This window comes from Mauremys mutica, chromosome 7, assembly GCF_020497125.1.
Source record: "Mauremys mutica isolate MM-2020 ecotype Southern chromosome 7, ASM2049712v1, whole genome shotgun sequence".
Taxonomy (NCBI): Eukaryota; Metazoa; Chordata; order Testudines; family Geoemydidae; genus Mauremys; species Mauremys mutica.
The window spans coordinates 4,532,975-4,555,641 of record NC_059078.1 but is presented as its reverse complement, the minus strand read 5'-3'; the positions used below and the strand labels follow the sequence as shown (position 1 = coordinate 4,555,641).

The window sequence follows — 22,667 nt, the reverse complement described above, 5'->3', positions numbered from 1 at the left end:
GTGTGCTTCTTTAAGAAGGTATTTGGTATAGTAGCTTGGAGATAACATAACGATGGTGTGAAACAGCAGTTGCTGTGCTAGGATGTTTTTAACAAATAGCTGCACTAATAGACCTGTAAATCAGATGTAAATTATCAGTGCATACGTTACTGTTTAGGACTGCAGTACTCATACACCCTCCTTGAGCTTTGCTTCTTTTTAATGAATGTTCCTACCCTCATCTTGACCTTCTCTGCTCACACCAGTCCATTTTGGGGGCTACCTCCCCTCCTCTTGAAGTTGTGTGAACCTCTGGGTTGAACCATTTATATTTGGAGGATGAAAAGGTTGATAAAGATTAAAATATGAGAAAGAGAGAGTGTGTGTGTGTTTGTAATTGTTGTATCCAGAAACGCTACGCCAGCGATTCCATTCCAATTCTAAGCTAAACTTAGAGACTGTCATCAAAAAGACTAAAGCATGTAACCACCAAATCAGAAACCAGATATCAATTTGGCCTCCTCACACCCGGTTATAACTCACTGTGGGTGAAGTTCCCCGCAATGCACATGGCCATATAAGGTTTCTGCACCACTTAAGTCTTTCTTAACTCTTTAAAAATAGGGCTTTAAGTGGTTCAAAGGTTTTGTGCTGAACTCCTGCTCAGAGGTGAATTTCTCTCCATGAACAGCTCATGAATAACCTTTAGGTTCAGTGTGTATCTAAAATCTGTTCACCCAACAACAAATAGCAAACAAGTTCATACAAATTGTGATCTGTTGGCAGGTTGTTCATGAACCAAAAAAGGGGTAAAATTGTCAAATAAATTGTTCAAATGCCATAGTTTTACCAGCTCTAGTCAAATTAGACACTGCTTGGAAACATACCATCAATTTTTATCACAGTGAAAGCCACGCACTAGTATAGACCAACTCTTTTGAGCTATGATTTGACCTAACTTTTAGCGTTTTCCCCTACAAGCCCTTTTTTTAAAACTATCTTACAGACATGTGAATTGTTTGATGCATTTTAAAAGTATTACTCTATTGAAAACATACCCATCGTCTCATTTCCATGTCCTTATATCTAAAGGCAGCTGTTAAAACATTTGGTAAACATACTTTACCATCTTAAATATTTATTTTTCCTCTGAATTTTTAATACATCAATGGGTATAAATTTATGTATTAAATGTTTCTCAGTTGGTCTAGTATGTTTTTATTTAATACCCAAGGTCAGATGGTCCTAACAGAAATACAGCATACACACAATCTGTTACATGACAAGGCAAAATATGCATCACGTGAAGTCAAGTGGAGTAATTTTAGTACAGGGATTGTGGATTTTATTCATTTATCTAATAGCGAATTGTGATTAACGCTCTCAAAAGTTTTTGTTAAATTGAATTAAAAAGATCAATTATTTAACCTCAAACCACATGCATTCTCCTAAGAAATGTCAGGATCTGTAGAGTATGAAACAGACTTCTGCAAAAGAAGCATTTTCTTATAAATCCTTTGGTGCCAGATCCAGAACACCTTTTCCTAGCTGGGTAATTTTTACAAGGGGAGGGTCAAATGGATTTCCATCTTCAGTTTCAGGATTGAATCTCAAATAGGTAAAGCCGGTAACACAAGATCTTTGGCAGGAGAGGTATGCCAATATATTGCATGCAAAAAATTAAGCAGGTGACATTTCCCAGTCACTTTTGCCAGGTTTCTCAGAAATGCTTTGTATTTCAGAAGCCCCAGGCCTGGACTGGATGTCAGCCACTGCATGCTGCTTGGCCAGCACTAAGCAGCCCTAAATCCAACCTTGCCTGCCATGGGGCGAACACCAGAGGCAGGGATCATCTGTCTTAGAGCTTCTTGTACACACCCTTCCCTGCAGCCAGCTTAGGGAGCATGGCCAGGAGAAAGATGACACATGGCCAAAGCCTTTTTGTGCCCCCCAGCTGCCATCATGCCCACATGGGGGCACTGGCAATCTTACCGCAGGAGACCAGCCAGGAGTATGGCATCCCCAGAAGCAATGGAGGACAAGGGTGGCTTAAAGCATTCCCCGCTCCTGAGCTGAGCTGGGATGTGCAGAGCTGGTCAGGGCCCAGGATAAACAGTGTGAGTTTGGCCTAAAAACCTAACGGGCCAAATACCGACCTGGTATTAAGGTTTAGCTCCAGTGGAATTCCACTTACTTATGCCAGCTCTGAATTTGGCCTCCTACGTTCAGAATGAGGAGCAGTCTCCACCACTGGACAGCAGCTGGGGGAGGCCATGGCCCTTCCTGACAGCAGCTGCGATGGATGTTTTGCTGTATAGGGCTCCTCTCTGAAAATCTTTCACCTTCTCGGGCTCCATGGTAGTGCTGTCCATGCACTTCTTATTTGCTTTGTAAACAAGCTTTTAACTGAAAATATATTTGCCAGTACTTTTCACACTGTATTTTTCACACACACCTCGCCATTCTTTTAGTTTAAACCCATGATTTATTCCATGACAATGAACAGCAACAAACTTCACCCCCACCTCCAGCAAACAAAACTCCTTCATTAAAATAATATGCTAATGAGGCAAATGAAGCATGTCTTTTGGGCTAATATGCAAGACCTAAAGCTGAGTGGATGGAACTTTGATTTAAACTCAGCCCGTCACCATTTACAATGGGCCATGTCTTCCAAAGCCCATGTGCACTTCTGTGCACACCCTGCTTGTCCGTCGGTGAGCTCCAGCCAGCGGCGGCTCCAGGCACCAGCGCTCCAAGCGTGTGCCTGGGGTGGCAAGCCGCGGGGCGCGCCCTGCCGGTCCCTGCGAGGGCAGCAGTCAGGCAGTCTTCGGCGGCTTGCCTGCAGGAGGTCCACCGGTCCCGCAGATTTGGCAGCAATTCGGCAGCGGGTATGCTGAAGGCGCGGGACTGGGGACCTCCCGCAGGCGTGCCGCCGAAGGCTGCCTGACTGCCGTGCTTGGGGTGGCAAAAAAGCTAGAGCCGCCCCTGGCTCCAGCACCCACGTGAGCAGTCCTACTTTGCATTTTCCCCTGTAATCCCACTCTCTGTGCACACACTGGAGTTGAGTTAGGTGTGCACATAATCACGCTCGTAACTTAGTGCACTTGCTTTCCAAAATGTGGCTAAATTACATAGCTCTGTAAGTGACTATACATTTGATGCAAGCTTCATTGTTCTGCACTTACTTGGTAGCGCGTACAGACTCAAAAGGGTTACGTCCTCCAAGGTGCTTCCACTAGGGTGTGCTGAAGACACTGGCATGCCGCTCCCTGGCAGCGCTGCCTGCATCCCACCAGTCATCCGCCACCCTGAGTAAATATCTGCAAACATGGCAGTGGCTACTGCAGATACGGAGATCCCGCATGGAGACGTTGCAGCAGAAAGGAGAGCGTTGGTTCCCGCAGGAAAGAGATGGAGAAACTTACACGTCTCCACCCGCCCAAAATGAAACTGAGCAGTAATAGTAATTCTGAAGATAACAAACGAGAGAGTCCCGTCCCGTCCCCCATTTCCCTCCCCCCCCCCTGCCTCCAGCAAGCCTGGGAAGAACTTCTCGGATTCTGCCTATGGCTCATACTGCCATTGCTTACTGCCGGAAGCACTTCTGCCAGACAGCCGCTAGCCGCTGCTCAGACGGGATCTGATGAACACTGCATTCTGTTTCTCAAATGGCTGTCAAACTGGGGGGATGTTTGGGACAGATCAGTGGGGCCTAGGTCAGACGCCCCCTTGCCAGCCTATAGATGTAGCAGGCAGGTGCAAGCAGACACTACTGCTGACTGGCTTTAATTCTCCATCCTCTCACCACATTCCCTTCCCCCAACCTCAAGCACCAGCACCTGGTCAGACTCCCTTTCAGCCACCTCCTATTCTGCCTGCACCATCCCGACTCACACCACTGCCGTGTGCCATCAGACCCTCAGCTTCTCTTCCCAGCTTCATCATCCTCTCGCTGCCTTCTCCACTCCACATGGCGCCTGGCCAATCTCTCTCCCAGATGTGGGTGGAGCCTTCCCCACCCACGCGGGAGTTGTCACATTGCACAGATGCCTTCTGCTCTGTTTCCGGGACTTCCCAACTGATAGAAGATGCAATCAGGGGGAAGAGAACATGGAGAAAACTCCACCTGTCCAGATACATGCCATATTTCATTCCTATTCACCATCTTTTCATACAGGTACTGGCCCAAGGTGGGGGAATGCACCCTCTGGATTCAACCCAGCTGTTCTGGGTGCATCCCTGAGCTCAGCAGTTGCAGCTGCCTTTCCTGATTGGTGTGAGATCTCCAGATTTTAAAGTACTGCCAAATAGGTTCTGATGAGTAAATGAAATGTAGCTACATACATAAGAATATTTCTGTGTAACTATGATTACTATAAGGCATTGATACAGATTTTGGACCCACAAAGCAGGACATTGAAACAGAAATTCTTCAGAAGGCAAATGTTTGTTTATACAAAAATAGCTTTTGCCATTAAATTGCCCCTGCCACTAAATTGTCCATATGGAAGTGGGCAAACCCCACCCTGGTATTTGTGGCTCTCATCTTTACTTGGTGTGTCCACCAGGTTCAGCCAAATGCTCACTCCATTGCTTCTTAATCTGGCTTGTGAGGGGTGCTAGATTTTGGAGGTCAGAGGCTGCACCACTTGACGAACCTGCCCTAGTCCAGTGCCAAGACTCATCATCTCGACTCCAGTCCTTAATTCAGGTCCACCTACCTTGAAACTCAGCTGTAAAATTGTTCTTATTGTTGCTGTCCGGCTTACAAGTACAATGAAAACAAGTCCTTGTACTTTCTCATCGGAGACATACAGTCTGTGTTCTGTGTGAGATCATTTTCCCTCTCCTCCCCACCACCCCGCTTTTACCTCCTATAAGTATTACAGGTAACGATCTCTGGTATTTCAGTTAAACGAGTTTTTTATTCACGTTTCATTTCCCATTGCTTATTGTTTCTGTACAAGCTGCTGCTTTTTTTCATGGCCCCATTGAATTAAGTCCCCCTTTTTTTGAAAATTTTATGTTATTTATTATTTATCTTCATGTGTTCTTTTTCCTGTCTTCTGCACCTTCCTCTTAATTTCTGTCCCCAATCATCTGAAAGTTTGCTAAAGAGTGGGTAAGTGTGTCCTACATTTTTTTTCTTTTTTCCAAGTTCCTGTAATCATATGTTATTGTTTTATTGCAAAAGAAAATATAGAGCAGTTCAAAATGATAGAAACTACCTAGTCAATGTTGAGGGACCAGTGTCCAACACTTTGAATTGCCCTCATAGCCTTTGTTTCCCCAAAGCATGATTAGTGTTTGTAGCAGATTTGTCTCTTTCAATGTAATTTGATGTTAACATTTTAAAACAATATTAATGCAGACAAGTGGCAATGCATATAGGGACTAAGATCACTACTTAAAACATTTGATTTTTAAATAAAAATTTAATGTTGAAAATATTTATTTTCAATAAGAATAAGAATATGTAGGTTTTTTATAATTAAATCCTCTAACTGAAGTTTTTCTACATTAGCCAAAAAATGTTTTGTACCTATTATAGCCAGACCACGTTGGACTGTGGTTGCCTCAGAGCTCAAAAGCTAAGTGAGGTTTGGTCTGGTTGGTATTGGACGGGAGGTGCCGTGGAAAAACCTAGGTGCTGCAAGGACTGGTGCTCGTCAGTCAATAGGTGGCGCTCTTTCCTGTGCACCAATGCTGAACCAGTGGGCCAGAATGGTACTAGCAGAATGGTACTGTGCTGGTGGAGGTGCATGAGACGAAACACAGATCTTGATTATGTTATTATCATAAAGGCATCGATTCAACAAGCATTTAAATAAGTGCTTAACTTTAAGCACTTGCTTCTGTGCCATTGAACCTGAACACATGCTAAAGGGTCTGTGTCCACTGCATCTGGGAATGAGCCTCCCAGCCCCACGCTGCTGATTTGCACTAGCGGGGCTTGCACTACTGTGCTAAAAATAGCTGTTCAGACATCCTAAGGCACCCCCTGGCTTCAGAGCCCAAGCTCCAGCCTGCGCTGCAATGTCAAAGCAACATCTACACAGCTATTCTTAGCTTGCTAACTCGAAACCCCACTAGCACACGTCTCTGGACCCAGGCTGGGAGCTCAGTGCCATTGGCAGTACAGCCATACCCAAAGTGCTTTGCTGAAACGGAGCCTAACAGATTCTATAGCACTTTTTGCAAGTGCAGCGGTGCTCCTCAAATGGTTCAGGATATTCCAGTTGCAGCCTCTTTTCTTTAAATGTCACCCTTACCGTTCCTTCTACAGAAGGCCATTGCTGCCTTTCCCAAGCTCCAACGGGGCGTGGCTGTGCCCTGGGAAAATTGCCACATTCTATCCCAGTGGTGGCTGCGTTTCAATAGGCAGTTAAATTGTTCCTTTATAAAGTGAATTAGTTAACATTGGTACAACACTGTAGAAAGCTCTAGAAGCAGTAACTATTATATTTGTACACATGGGCTATAAGGGCCAAAATCCCCCCCTTGGACACATACATTTAGCTCCTATCAGTGCTTAATCTGTGCCAGGTCCAAGCCCCGGCACCGCTGGGCCCGGCAGTTCCGAGCCCCCCGGCACCGCTGGGCCTGGCAGTTCCGAGCCCCCCGGCACCGCTGGGCCTGGCAGTTCCGAGCCCCCCGACACCTCTGGGCTTGCTGCATCAGTTATTAATGTAAAAAATTTGCTTGAGTCCCGGCACCAAATTAAGCACTGGCTCCTATTGGTGTCAGTGGAGCTGCGTGCATATTTCAGAGGTTTGCCCATGCTTTGAAAGTGCGGTCAGATTCTCCTGAATTAAAAATCATGTATAAATGTAAGTAATTACTATCCACATCAGTGAAGCAGAGGGTAATAAATTGGTTGTTTCTTAGCTGATACTATTACAAATTCTGTTTACCAGGGGAAGAGCCTAATAAACACAGTGCCATCACTTGATCAATGCTAATATTTACCTCTGCCTTTTCTCTTTTTTTTTTTTCTTAGCACCAGTACCATTCAAAAATAGATGAACTAATTGAAGAAACCGTCAAAGAAATGATAACACTCTTAGTGGCAAAGGTAACCTTCGGCTTCAGGTGAAATGATTCACTGTTAACATCACTTTTTTTTATATGTGCATTTCCATTAAAATGTGACACATTAAGAAGTTGAATTGGCTTATTGTTTCTCACGGGAAAGATCATGCATCACTCATTCCTTTCATCATGACTGTCTGATGATTGGGAGTTGCCTGGGATACAATACACCGTTAAACAGGATTGACAAATGGGGCCAAAAAAATAGTTTTAGGGAAGCATCTATGGATTTGTGTCCACCATCTTGTGTTCACAGACACCCACAGTCACACACACAAACTGCACTCGCTAGGGGGCACTATTACATACTGAGAGAAGGATTTCCCTCTGCATAGACCATGAAGACATCTGTCCCATTGACAGATGCACACGAAAAGTTGTGCTCATAAAATTGTATTCTTTTTTGTAGGGGCTAGGTTGAGCCTCATTTAACAAGTTGATCCATGATGTTGTGGTACCAGGAAACATTCCAAAATGTCTGTTTAGGTCATGAGCTCTTTGGGACGCTATGTGCATATGCAACAAAGAATCCTGTGGCACCTTATAGACTAACAGACATTTTGCAGCATGAGCTTTCGTGGGTGAATACCCACTTCTTCAGATGCATCTGAAGAAGTGGGTATTCACCCACGAAAGCTCATGCTGCAAAATGTCTGTTAGTCTATAAGGTGCCACAGGATTCTTTGTTGCTTTTACAGATCCAGACTAACACGGCTACCCCTCTGATACTATGTGCATATGGAGCATCTAGCAGAGTTCTGATCTTGGTTGGGGCAGTCTTTGGCATTATGGTGCCAAGAAACACATTCCAAAATATCATGTTCACTTGTATGGAAATTGATTTTTAATTTGGTCTGATATTTCAAATGCTTAAATTTAGATGTGCTCATCTCTCAGCTCTGAAATAGCAGTAAGTACTAGGACAGATACATAGATAGGTAAGGTACTTGTCCAAACTGCTTGTTCTCTAGTTTCAAACTGAGAACAGTATTGCAACCCAGATGTCAGCCATCACTGTTACTCAGTGTGAAGACCTTTAAACATAGTCTTTCCACATATGCCAGACCACATGGCACCTCCTTGATCCCTCTCACTGGGAGCATGAGCCATCTGACCTCCCCTCTTAGGAGCAGGTGTTCATTGGCTCCCACTAGAGGGAGCACAAGCTCTCCAACATTACCCAGAAAGGAGACACGGTAACCAGTATCATCCGGGTGATTTATATCGTTAGAGGTAAGCTGCATAGTGACATTCATTCCCTGCATAAATGCTATGCAAGACATAGTTCTGAATTTAAAGTGCAGGTTATCAGTTATAGACAATCTGAGCTTGGTCCTGCTCTCACTTACATCATTGTAAACCTTGATTTTTGTTGGCATTAATCCTGATTTAACCCATTATAAATAAGATCAGAATCTCTCCCTCTGTCTTTAAAAGTGACTGAAATATTTTCCTTTTCAATAGTTTGTCACCATTCTGGAAGGAGTCCTGGCCAAACTGTCCAGATACGATGAAGGGACATTGTTTTCTTCTTTTTTGTCATTTACTGTGAGTAGAGAAAATCGGTTTTGGTTGGTTTCCTATTTTTTACTATAAACTCATTCAGGTCTTCTGATAGATTATTTGAGGAGTAACCCTTTTTTCTATGCTGTTTTAACACTGTAAGAGCTCAAAAAATAAGCAAACAGCTTGCTACGTACACACAACGCTTAACGTAAATAGCTGATAGCACTGGATTACCAGGCTGTAACAAAGTTCAAAGATATTCAAACACCATATTGTAGTAGAAAGGAAGAGCCTGTGGCACTGGACCTGGTGCAAGGCCTGAACTAGAGGCTGTGAACCAAAGTCAGGCCAGGTATTAAAGCAGATGCTTACAAGTTTACTGTCTGGAACATGAACTTGGCAAAGTTGCTGCTAGTGTCGCTAAAACATGAGCACTCTTAAGAAGCACTAGGCACTCGATAGTTATGTAAATACATTACAGAAGGCTAGTACAAATACACACCAATCTAGTACAAGGTAAGATAGTTTGACAGAATAATGATTTGCAACGTTTTGCCCAAAATATCAGGAACAAGGTACAAGGGGAGGTAACAAACAGATGACATGAAAAGCATATAGTGGCACGTAACTTGTTTGTCTCAGTCTATAAGTGTTGGGGTACCTCGCCTTAATCCTTTGTGTGGCCAAGGGGACAGCAGAAACTCCCACTGCTGACTGAGCCGCTCTTTGCCACAGGGCACTCATGTTAATGTACTTGTGCAAGTTGTGTGAGTCATTAGGACTGGGCCTTGAGGGCAATAAACCTGGCCCAGTGCCTTTGTCACCAAACTCTGCCTGTGGTCTTTCTCTGAGTAACATCGAGGTCTGCTGAGCTAGCAGGCTGCGGTCTCTGCTAGTGCTAATAACACCGGAGCTCCAAGGCCAGAAGCACTGAGCAGTTGTAACAGCTTAGGAGGCTTGACAGCATGCCTCAGCAGCAACATTCCACCCTTCTACACGTTAGGTAGTTGGAGCTACTCTTCCGAGCAGCATTTGCAGGGAGGAGGGGATTGCACTACTTGTCTAACTTTCATAGTCAAAAGAAGGGTTATCACATATGTGTTTCAAACCCTATCATCATTAGCAGCTGTGGAACTGCACATTTCAAGACCCAATATCATATGAAACTTACAGTCCCATATTGCTTCTAAAAGAAGAGAGGATAGGAAAATAAGGGCATGAAGGTATAAATTCTCAGCACGGTGCACCAAGGCTCTGAAACCACATTTAATTTCTAAGAAACATCGCAGAGCTAAAACACTGCTTCTCCCACTAAACGTTGACTTGTAACATTCACTGCTTTTCTGGCAACAGAATGGATGTGAATGGTATTCTTGTATGAATACAGTTTACAAAACTTGTCTTGTTAACAACTAAGTCTTACAAGTGCCAAGCTGTATTATGCATTTGTTTTGATAATTGCAGCGGAAAGACACACAAGGGCCAATTTTCAAAGGTCCTCTGAAAATGGACCCTGTAAAATTTGCAAGGACATCTCTTTGCAATGGTAAAACTTTTCATGCGGGCTTCAAAACAGGTTTTACGTTTTTGACTAGATGACCTGTTGAGGTCCCTTCCAGCCCTTCATTTCTTTTTTTCTGTGATTCTATTTCTACTCCCAAATGGCTGCACAAATACCTCCTTTGAACCTATGTGTGTGAATAATTTTGTGAGTGTGCTTTGAAAACGTCTTTGAAAATTTGGCCCATCAGACCCCGTTACAAACTCATATAAAGCCTCTGTATCTTGCAATCACTAGTAATTCAACTGAGAGTGGGCAGGAGACTTCACGCTCATTACAGTTACTCATTATCGATATTCTCACATGTAGAGTCCATCCCATGACCTAATAGTACTGGTATGACCTCTCATTCCACAGGCCTCTACGAAATCATTTAAGTATGAATTTCATGTCTTGGCCAGATTTCCCTGGGCCAGGATTTGTATTCTCCCAGCTCAAATTTCTGGGAATTTTAGAAGAATACAGACCACATACAGCTCCCACTCATCTCGTTGTCACCAGCACAGCTCCCTCAGTGTCACTGCCCTTGGTGGGATTGTAGTGTCGTGTTTGCCATGAAGAGATCTTCAGCAATATCTTGCAGTTGATTCATCACGAACTGACTGTCCCTTCAGCTCAGGCATGCATGCCTTCTCCATTCTCTTCTGTTTAACTCCATGAGACTAATCCCCCCTTTCTTTGTGGTTCTTTGTCCCATGCTGCCTTGTCCTGTTGCTATCCCCCTCACTGCCCTAGAATCCCCTTGAACACGCTAGTGTCGTTAAAACGGTGGGTAGTGTTCGTTTTCACCAGGAGTTCCTCTCTTGCAGAGAGGGGTGGAGGGCTGAGGCTGGCTGTCTTCCTTCATCTTACTGTGTCTTGCAGAAGATTCTAAGTGCGCTCCTGTGCCAACAGCAGAGGTTGTGGAGGCGGCAGCTTTTCAGGCATCGGAAGTGCCAGCATCAGCCTGGGTAGACAGTGTAATGTGCAGTTCTTCCTTCTCTGCGAATCCAAGCTGTTCCTTGGTGGATGCTGCATCTCTCACACCACATCATACTGTTTACACTGAATGGTTTGACTTGTGCTGCTCCCTTCTACTGCTGTGTGAATGGAATCCCTATCTCCATGTCTGAATTGCGAAGAGCAATGGGAGGCGGACAGATACTTGGATTTCGACCAAGTGGTTGCGGCTTGACTAAGGCGTGGAACTCTTTGCAGGATAACTACTGGGAGGCAACCTGTCCTGGCAGCTGTGGAAGGGGAGAAGGCAACGGCCACCCCATGCTGTCACCAGCATTCCCCGTGTTCAATGTTCAAAAACCAAACCTGGCTTAACCTACCCTCTTAAAACCAAGGCTTGCTGCCCTGTGCAGGTTGCTGCATGAAGAAACCACTGACTCTCACATGAGATCTCAGGTCTTCTCGCAAAGCTTCCCGCCCTGTGCTCCAAAGGAAGTTTGGTACGATTTGTAGAGAAATGGCAAAAACCCCAGTGCCTTTGGGTTTGGATAAACCAGCCAGCACCACCAAGGGTTGTCCTTTGAACCTGTGCCCACTGCCACGGATGTCACAAGCCTTCAGGCTAGCTGACGTACCCTATCTGTATCAGAGCAATCAACTCTCAGCCCACATGGAGATTCCACAGTGAACACATCTGCTGTGACACCCAAGAGATGCACACTGTCAGGACGAAAGAGTCTGGAGCAGCCATGGGCCACGCTTTCGTGCTTCAGCACAGAGCCCTCAGCTGCATGGGCAAATGGTCTCATAACCCAGTAAATGCCCCTGACCTTCTCCCAGGCAAGCCTTGAAACAGTGTGTTGGATGGAAATAGGAGTCTCGGGTCTCTGGGGAAGGATGGGCATGTTGGGTACGCACCAGTAAACAGGGGCGGCTCTAGGTATTTTGCCGCCCCAAGCACGGCGGGCAGGCTGCCTTCGGTGGCTTGCCTGTGGGAGGTCCCCGGTCCCACGGATTCGGCGGCACGCCTGCGGGAGGTCCGCCAAAGCCGCAGGACCAGTGGACCCTCCGCAGGCATGCCGCTGAAGGCAACCTGCCTGCCGCCCTCGCGGCGACCGGCAGAGCGCCCCCTGTGGCTTGCCGCCCCAGACACGCACTTGGCGTGCTGGTGCCTGGAGCCGCCCCTGCCAGTAAAGAATTAAGGCAGACAGATAGTTCCCTAGCAGCATCGTTCTACAGGTGTGTGGTTGATTAAAGTGTGGTGAGGTGGGCAGTGCAAACTGGGCAGAGCTGCAGGGCTCCTTCGCACCGCACTGAGAATGACACAAGCCCTGGCCAGATGAAAATACTAATAACTTTGAGGCTGGGGGAGAACAGGGAGCAAGTTGAATGGCAGTAACAGGAGGGACAAAGCACAGAGAGCCTGTTGAGTGGAGGATAGCTTCAGCTGATCAGCTGATGGGGAAGTGGGTGCTGGCATGCACTGGCAATGCCAATGGTGTGGGCATGGAAGGGCATCCGCAGGAAGAGTATTGGTGCAGGGGAGATCTCCCGAACACCGGTCAGATGTAAGCATGGCCAAGCACAGGTCTTAAGAGGGAGGCCAGAGGGAGAGGAGAGTTATATCAGGAGGAAGCTGAGAAGCGGGGGCAGCTTCAGCGAAGCCTCCCTGGACACTGCTCAGTTGTAGAGAATGATCTGTCCAGGAGGGCAGGGGAGCTCGGGTATCCCCCCAAATCGAGTGTGGTTCCCCGGCAGCAGTGTCCAAGGAGTGGAAGGCAGTAAACAAGGGGAAACCCCCAGAGGCTGCACATCAGAGATCAGGTCTGGGTCCGGTTCTGTTCACTATCTTCATCAATGATTTAGATAATGGCACAGAGAGTACACTTATAAGGTTTGTGGATGATACCAAGCTGGGAGGGTTGCAAGTGCTTTGGAGGGTAGGATTATAATTCAAAATGATCTGGGAAAACTGGGAAAATGGTCTGAAATAAATAGGATGAAATTCAATAAGGACAAATGCAAAGTGCTCCACTTAGGACGGAACAATCAGTTGCACACATACAAAATGGGAAATGACTGCCTAGGGAGGAGCACTGCGGAAAGGGATCTGGGGTCATAGTGGATCACAAGCTAAATAGGAGCCAACGGTGTAACATTGTTGCAAAAAAAAGCAAACATCCTTCTGGGCTGTATTAGCAGGAGTGTTGTAAGCAAGACACGAGAAGTAATTCTCCCCCTCTACTCTGCACTGATTAGGCCACATCTGGCGTATTGTGTCCAGTTCTGGGCACCACATTTCAGGAAAGATGTGGACAAATTGGAGAAAGTCCAGAGAAGAGCAACAAAAACGATTAAAGGTCTAGAAAACATGACCTATGAGGAAAGATTTTTTAAAAATGGGTTTGCTTAGTCTGGGAAAGAGAAGACTGAGAGGAGACATGATAAGTTTTCAAGTACATAACAGGTTTTTTACAAGGAGGAGGGAGAAGAATTGTTCTTCTTAACCTCTGAGAATAGGACAAGAAGCAATGGGCTTAAATTGCAGCCAGGGAGGTTTAGGTTGGACATTAGGAAAAACGTCCTACCTGTCAGGGTGGTTAAGCACTGGAATAAATTGCCCAGGGAGGTGGTGGAATCTCCGTCATTGGAGGTTTTTAAGAGCAGGTTGGACAAATACCTGTTAGGGAGGGTCTAGATCATACTTAGTCCTGCCAGGAGTGCAGGGGACTGGATTAGAGACCTCACAAGGTCCCTTCCAATCCTGAGCTTCTGTGATCAGTAAGGAGGGTGGGGGAGTTGGCTGCTCTTAGCAAAGAGCCCCAGTGCAGAGCAGCAGCAGTGTGCATCTGACAGCAGGGAGGGGTGGGCAGGAAATAGCCCCGTGCCACCTTTATTGTGTTAGGCTAGGACTGAGCACAGCGCTAAAGCACTTGTTTAACAGAGTCACTGAAATCCTGCTCTGGTAGAGAGACCTCCCTGAATCGGAGTTTTAGAGAGTTTAGAAGTATTCTACTGAAGCGACAAAGAGTCCTGTGGCACTTTATAGACTAACAGACGTATTGGAGCATAAGCGTTCGTGCGTGAATACCCACCTGCATCTGACGAAGTGGGTATTCACCCACGAAAGCTCATGCTCCAATACATCTGTTAGTCCATAAGGTGCCACAGGACTCTTTGCTGCTTTTACAGATCCAGACTAACACGGCTCCCCTCTGATATCTAATGAAGCTGTTTCCCATACCCCACAGCGAGTGGGCCCAGTCCTGCACTGAACTCCTTCAACTCCCACTGGCCTCACTGGGGCACTCCTCACCCTGCAGGATTGAGCTATATCTTCTTGGGCAGGGAAGGTGCCTGTTTTCTGTTGGGAAAGCACCTCGTATCCCAGGGACATGAATGGAACTAGATAATAGTAAGTAGCACTCGACAGGTGTCCCAGTCCCATATATGCTGCACTCAGGAAGGCTCTGATGAGCAGCACAATTTCCTGCCATAGTAGCATCATTTTCTGTGTTAGAGAAGCTGTCAAATATCAGAGGGGCAGCCGTGTTAGTCTGGATCTGTAAAAAGCGACAGAGAGTCCTGTGGCATCTTCTAGACTAACAGACGTATTGGAGCATAAGCTATCGCTCATTACAGCGGAGTAGTGCTGCCTCCCATGTTTTTGCCCTGTGTGAACAAATAAAACAGTGCTATGGTCCAAGCGTTTTAATTCTAGAAAGCAATAATCTTCCTTCCCCTCCTACCAACTCCTTCCATCACATGTGTTCCAGTCTCAGAAATGACATGTACTCAGCGGTCTTCTGACAGACAGTTTTATCACCTAGTAGGAAATCCTTATTTTCAGTTCTTGCCTTGAAATTTAGTATTAACTTAATATATCTGCGCTAAAGTTCTCACTAGCCACCTCATTATAAAGAGCTTCAGAACGAAAATACCCTTCTGCGTTTGGCCAGACCTTTTTTTTTTTTTTTTTACAGTCAAATGTTTCTCAGTATCGGCAGTCCAGTCATTTGATGGGTGTCTGTCTGTGACGTTCCACTGAGTCACAAGCAATGGCAACTGTTTAATCTGGATGGCTTCTTTCATTGAGCAGCAAAGAATCACAGTGATGTTAATTAAAACTAAAGAGCATATATTACCCCAGGGAGAGATGGAAAAGAGCTCATCTTTGTTCTTCACAAATTTTGATGGTAAACTGAGACATTTCATGGAAAAGTCACATAATTTGTGAAAAACTGCAGCCTAGCAAAACTCACACAGCGTCTGGTTGTTTGGAAACTTCACTAAATGTATCCAAATCTTACTTTAGAGAAAAACAAGTCATTATTCACTTTGTTTTGTTTTTTTTAAAAGCAGCTTAGCTTTTTGTGGGTGGAGGGGAGATTGTGGAAGGAAGACTGCATTATTCTCATTACATCTTTCCTTGGGGAGGAATGATTATCCCATGATTAGGTGCTAGTCCGGGATTTAAGAGAACCAGATTCAAGTCCCTGGTCTGTGGGAGACTCCCTGTGGAAATGTCTACACAGCCCGCAGCCCTGAGCCATCGAGCCCAGGCTGACAAAGTCAGGCTAGCACTGCTGTGTAAAAATAGCTACGTGGCAGCTCAGACTCCAGACAGATCCTAAGTCAGTGGCAAAGCTTCCATAGCCACCCACAGGGCAGGAACCAGCTCATTGGTTCATAGAATATCAGGGTTGGAAGGGGGTCATCTAGTCCAACCCCCTGCTCAAAGCAAGACCAATCCCCAGACAGATTTTTATCCCAGTTCCCTAAATAGCCCCCTCAAGGATTAAACTCAGAACCCTGGGTTTAGCAGGCCAATGCTCAAACCACTGTTTCCCTCCCCCAGGTTGACCAGTGGACATAGTAACAGCATCCTACCTCTGCAGGGGATTGTGAGGGTGAATACACGGATGACTGTGAAGTGCGGCAGGCCATGTCAATACCACAGAGAGAAGGAAACGTTTATTTTTGCTGAAGTTCCGTGTCTTGTCATTTCTGGCATTTCTTTTTATGGGTTTTAGTCCTTACAGCCAGAAGGGATCATTATGCACATCCATTCGGAGCCTCCTGGATGATGCAGGCCAGAGAATCTCACTCAGTAATTCCTGCATCAGACTCATTGCTTACAGCTAGAGCTGGTTCATGTGTCATTTTAAACCTTTAGGAGGTCTGCGGGTGACTCTCGTGCCCATTTTGAGATCCAGTGGGCTTTTTGTGATCCAGTGGGCTTTTTTGTCCTTATAATTGTGCCCATCTAGTTCCAGGCCCACTGGTAGGGTTTTGAAAATATCCAGGGTTTGCTTCTGCTCTTTCACCCCAGTTTGAGGGTCTTAGTGCTGGAAATGCTTGAAATGTTACCCTCAGCAGTCACCACCGCTCTGGTCTTTTGTATCGCCTCGTTTTGCTTAATTATTCACACACACGCACCTCGTACACTCCATACAAATACATCCACCCACTCACACATTCTGTCTCACACATACAGTCAGCCCCTCATTCAGGACACATAATTTATTCATCCCAAGATGCAACTGTGTGTGTGTTATATTTAGGCTGTTTTAATGGTAGCTTTAGAAATATTTAAAAAGCAGGTGAGCTTTTACACCCAAACAAGGATGGTGAGCCCATGCTTATCCTAATTAAAAGCATAAGCTTCATGGAAGATCTCAGCTGTGAGCCTTCCAGATGGGCTACATTATGGTACCGTTGTAAGAGGGTCTCTCTCTATCCAGCTGGGAATTGCTCAGTCTGAAAAGTTGAACTTGAAACTCATGGAACTCCTGTATCCTTTGCCAGCTATGGCTGACATACAGGCTTATGAGTTCTGTTTTATGAAGGGCAGCAGAAAGGTAGCAAGTGTTTTGGGTCTTGTAATTGGCAGATATCTGGAAACAGCCTCCAGATTATCAACATGATCTTTAAATGTGAGCTTTGAAGAGGAGAACATAAGTAAATTATCCAATGGACTGTTGGCATCCTGAAAGGCAGGACTGCCCCTTGGTCAAAGCCTTTTTTAGGGCTGTACCCAGACTACACAAGCTCTGCAATCCATGGACTTGGCCTGGAATCCTCTTCAATGTCAGGGCCAGTTGGGAGGGAGAAAAAAGATCTCCGCATCCAGACGCCAGCAGCAAAAGCAGAGTGGAAAACCTGCAGAGTGGTGCCCCCTTCAGCAGCTTGGGACCCTACTCTTGCATCGTGCCCTACAAATGGAAGAGCCATCCCTGCCATTTGTCATGTAAGCTGGTTAAAAAAACCAAGTAAAGGATAAACATCCCCACCCCCCGACCCGCAGAGAGGGGCTAAGGGTTGCGTGAGTTCAGATAGTTATTGTGCACTTACATGTGGCCTTTGCCGCAGCAGTTTTCATACTCCGACAGTTCTTCTTTCCTGGAATTGGTTGCAAAATCTCTGAGGCAGAAGCTGTTGAAATGGCAGCTGCACACATTGAAGCTATTTGTGGTATGTTGGTCAGTTCCTGCCACTATTTTTTTCATTAATTTTTAATTTAAATTAGGGCTGTCGAGCGATTAACAAAACTAATTGTGATTACTCGCATTGTTAAACAATAATAAATACCATTTATTTAAATATTTTTGGATGTTTTCTACATTTTCAAATATATTGATTTCAATGACAACACAAAATACGAAGTGTACAGTGCTCACTTTATGTTTATTTTTATTACAAATATTTGCACTGTAAAAAACAAAAGAAATAGTATTTTTCTAATTCACCTAATACAAGTACTGTAGTGCAATCTCTTTGTCATGAAAGTTGAACTTACAAATATAGAATCATGTACAAAAAATAACTGCATTGAAAAAGAAAACAATGTTAAACTCTAGAGCCTACAAGTCCACTCAGTCCTACTTCAGCCAATCGCTCAGACAAACAAACTTGGTTACAATTTGCAGGAGATAATGCTGCCCGCTTCTTGTTTACAGTGTCACCTGAAAGTGACAACAGGCATTTGCATGGCACTGTTGTAGCCGGTGTCGCAAGATATTTACGTGCCAGATGTGCTAAAGATTCATATGTCCTTTATCTTCAACCACCATTCTATAGGACAGGCGTCCATGCTGATGGCGGGTTCTGCTCGATAAGGATCCAAAGCAGTGCGGACCAACGCATGTTCATTTTCCTTATCTGAGTCAAATGCCACCAGCAGAAGGTTGATTTTCTTTTTTGGTGGTTCAGGTTCTGTAGTTTCCGCATCTGAGTGTTCCTCTTTTAAGACTTCTGAAAGCATGCTCCACACCTCGTTCCTCTCAGATTTTGGAAGGCAATTGAGATTCTTAAACCTTGGGTCGAGTACTGTAGCTGTTTTTAGAAATCTCACATTAGTATATTCTTTGCGTTTTGTCAAATCTGCTGTGAAAGTGTTCTTAAAACAAACATGTGCTGGGTCATCATCCGAGACTGCTATCACATGAAATATATGGCAGAATGTGGGTAAAACAGAGCAGGAGACATACTATTCTCCCCCAAGAAGTTCAGTCACAAATTTAATTAATGAATTATTTTTTAACAAGCATCATCAGCATGGAAGCATGTCCTCTGGAATGGTGGCCAAAGCATGAAGGGGCGCACGAATGTTTAGCATATCTGGCATATAAATACCTTGCAATGCCGACTACAAAAATGCCATGTGAATGCCTGTTCTCACTTTCAGGTGACATTGTAAATAAGAAGCAGGCAGCAGTGTCTCCTGTAAATGTAAACAAACTTGTTTGTCTTAGCGATTGGCTGAACAAGAAGTAGGACTGAGTGGACTTGTAGGGTCTAAAGTTTTACATTGTTTTGTTTTTGAGTGCAGTTATGTAACAAAAAAAATCTACATTTGTAAGTTGCACTTAAATGATAAAGAGATTGCACTACAGTACTTATATGAGGTGAATTGAAAACTACTATTTCTTTTGTTTATTAGTTTTACAGTGCAAATATTTGTAATAAAAATAATAATATAAAGTGAGCACTGTACACTTTGTATTCTGTGCTGTAATAGAAATCGAAATATTTGAAAATGTAGAAAAACATCCAAAAAGATTTAATAAATTTCAATTGGTATTCTATAGTTTAACAATGAAATTAATCACAATTAATTTTTTTAATCGCAATTAATTTTTAGAGTTAATCACGTCAGTTAACTGTGATTAATTGACAGCCCTAATTTAAATGTCATTTAAACTTTTGAGTGATCTTAATCCCAGCTTGACAGCCCTGAACTCCTCTGTCCGTGTGCCGAGGGCAGTCGCAGTGCAGGCCTAGGTGGGCCTCCTCATCCACGTGCCTCGGTGCTGTATTGGACGGGGAGTATTTGGGTGCCCTGGCTGACTGGCCTGGATCTGCCAGCAAGGGCTCCAGTGGTTTTGGATTTCCTTAGGATGCGGACAGTTGTTTACTTTGAACTGGAATGAAGCCACCAAGTTGTCATGCTGTGGTAACAACTTTTGGCTACTAGGTTTGCATTGATTCCACTGCCAATCCCTTGAGCCATCCATTCCCCCCAAAAAACTGTTCACAAAAATACATTCCCCTGTCCTATTTCCAGTCACGTTAGCCAGCCAGCCTCCAGGACTCCTGTGTGCACCCCAGCTCCACACCCCCACCCCGCTTGCTTGTCTGGGTGCAACCTCCTCAGTGACCTAAGAGCTGTGCAGCTGAGGATACCTGCCTTAGCCACATATATTAAAATCTGACTCGTGTCGTGAGAGTTGAGAACAAGGCCCTGCTCATTGGCAGCATTAAGCCCCCAGAGAAATAATGAAGCGAATATATTTCTGTTGGCCTTTTCCAGAATCCCTGTACCTCCCCCTGCTCATGGAGAAAAAGGAGAAGGAGAACTCCCACACCATCATCTGCTGCAATTTGTGCCTTAGCGACAGTAAAGCCACCTCTCTTGGTTTTTTGGGTTTTTTTTAAACCACCATTACTTATAGATTGAAACAGGAAATGTATCACTTTAGCATCATTTTTTCAATCAGCATCAAGTTGTACTAATGTTATCTTTAGATATTATTGTATGTATTAAACATCAACATGAGTCTAAAATCTAGTTTTTTTCCTTTACAGGTGAAGGCGGCTTCCAAATACGTCGATGTACCTGTAAGCACAATTTAAACATTGCCTTCTGTCTTAATAACTTGCATTGTGTTTTGGTTTTACTGCCCATGTAACAACCCCTCAGTGTGGGTTGTCAGCTGCTAGTGAACCTAGGACTTCCAGTGTGATAAGCATAGGATTCTAACACTTGAGCTGAAAGGAGGACCTACGGTAGCTGGTGTCAATATTAAACATTTATCGTATGGAGACCTGCAACTAGGCAGGGATACCGTAACTAATGGACTTCACATAATATCAAGTAGGTACCGTATTTACACAAGGGACTTGGGTCACTGCAAAAAATGAGTAACAGTACATTCTGTACTTTTTTTGTGTTCTATAATTTTTTTCATTGAAACTTGCCTATATAAAATAGAGTATAATTTCAGAGAGAAAAGTCTAGAACATGTTAGAGCTGAGCCAAAATATATGTAACACTTGCTAGCCTGTTTTATTTTTATTCTTCTAATTGCTGGCATATTTTACTCTTTCAGAAAATGCTTTTAGTTTTAACTTTAGGGAAATGGTGGTAAGTTAGCAGTGTGTGTATATGGGAAACAATGTTGAAAATAAAAAATAACCAAATTTGTTCACGTTTGCAGTCGTTAAAGAAAAATTTTACATTGGCTCCACTAATTAGAGCTTAACACATAAGGAAGAGAGCCCTTCAAGTTCTTAGATAAAGCGCTTAAGTTGCCAGAAATTTACATTTAAATTGAGTTTAAGTGCAGTATATGAATGCTAGTTGGAGTTAGGGATTACTGCTGATAAACGAGGTTACGTTTACAGACAGACTTTGTGCTGAGTATTTACAAATAAAAGCAAGTAGAGAGGAGTCGCATCTTACGCAGGGGTTAGGTTCTGAAGTCAGCACATGAGGCAAAAATCGCATATAGTCAAATGCTTATTGAGTGGAATGGCGGGCAGAATTGCCTGCACTACAGGTACAGTGTTTAAATTGTTATTTTTCTCCTTTTGTTTTGTTTTGCCGAGCGCATATAGTTAAAATCGCGTAAGTTAAATGTGCCTATGATGCGACTCCACTGTAGACTTAAATACATCAGTCCAAATTCTGCACTCAGCCACACCAGTGTAAATTGAGATAGTGCCACGTACATGCGGCCTTGAAAACGTGCCAGGTTAGCTAGACAGGGTTACTTCAGTGTGTGTGTGACACACACCACTTACTAGGGAGGTGATACCCATGCGATAAATTGCGAGAAGTGTTTCCATCTCCCTCCCCCAGATGTGGAATTTCCCTCCCAGAGTACACCTGCCTTGGGTCCAGTATGGGCAAGATTCAGTCCCGGGCAAGTAAGAGCTTTTCTCTGCATAAAAACGTCCTGGCTTTAAAGTTTGTATGTCATGGCCCTTGAGGGATAGAAGTGGGCCATTTATAACACTGGGAAGGGGCAGCTTTTAGCCTCCCAGTGGGACTCAGCAGTCACATGCCTGTAAAAAAGCTTGAGATGTCCGACCTTAAAAAGTCTAGGCTTCTAAGTCACTGAGGCACATTTGACAATTTCAGCAGCTAGGACTTCAGATACAGGAAAGCTCTTCAGCTCTTCCCTTGAAGCCCTGCCAGAGAGTTCAGCATTCCGAGGTTACAAGAAAGAGTCCCAGTACAATAGTATATAACTCGCAAACATTTCCAAAATAGATTTTCCTGTAAAATAAATGATGGTGTCATGTCATATCAAGGGTTTCTTGGCATTCCTTTGGGATGCCTTGCACAATGCTCATGGCTTATCCCATGTGAGCAGTTCACTCCAACCTCATTCTAATAAAACCTTTACACCCCACCATCAGTGGCTCCACGCACACACACCCCACACGTCCACCAATATACTCATGCATGTGTGTGACCACATATTTAGGGGTGTTACCTGGACTCTGTTTTGTTTCAATTTTATAATCACTCACTAAATATTACAACTTCGTGACATACAACAGTTGTTGTTATCAATCCCCCAGGACACCCTGTCCCCAAGGCTTTAATTTTGAATTCCTTTACCCACTTGTCCGATTAAGATTTGTCCACAGAAGACAGTGCTGGAGTCCATAGTTCGACATGTAATTAAGATAGCTGTGAAGAGCCTTTCTCTTTCCAGATCAGAAAATTAAGAGGCAAAATGCTCCTTGAAGAGTTCAAACAGTCCAGTTGTGTTGTCAAGGTAGAGAATGGAAAAGAAATATCAGAGCTACAACACCTCTTACAACACTGTCATTAATGTGCATTTTATGTGATTGTATAGCAAAGCCAGCATCACTTGGAGAGGACTGAGCTGTTCAGGAGGCATACGCAAATAGATTTAAAATAACCCTTTATCCATAGATGTTTGGCTGATGTATACTAACTTTTTTTGTGTGAAACGAGATGACACAATATATCTGCATGGAAATGTCAAAGAACAATATCCAACTTTTTGAGAAGAGTTCTCCATATATATAGCTTCCACTTGTATCACAA

General features: G+C 44.3%; 1 protein-coding gene across 5 annotated transcripts in view; it reads left to right on the top strand.

The window, feature by feature from the left end:
• Positions 1-22,667, top strand: part of CADPS (calcium dependent secretion activator) — a 356,811-nt gene that overhangs the window by 303,037 nt on the left and 31,107 nt on the right. For all 5 annotated transcript variants that reach the window (XM_045025308.1, XM_045025307.1, XM_045025309.1 and 2 more), the window contains 3 exons: positions 6,983-7,057; positions 8,539-8,622; positions 20,168-20,200. In XM_045025308.1, coding sequence (XP_044881243.1) covers positions 6,983-7,057; positions 8,539-8,622; positions 20,168-20,200 — 192 coding nt within the window. The remainder of the gene's footprint in view (positions 1-6,982; positions 7,058-8,538; positions 8,623-20,167; positions 20,201-22,667) is intronic.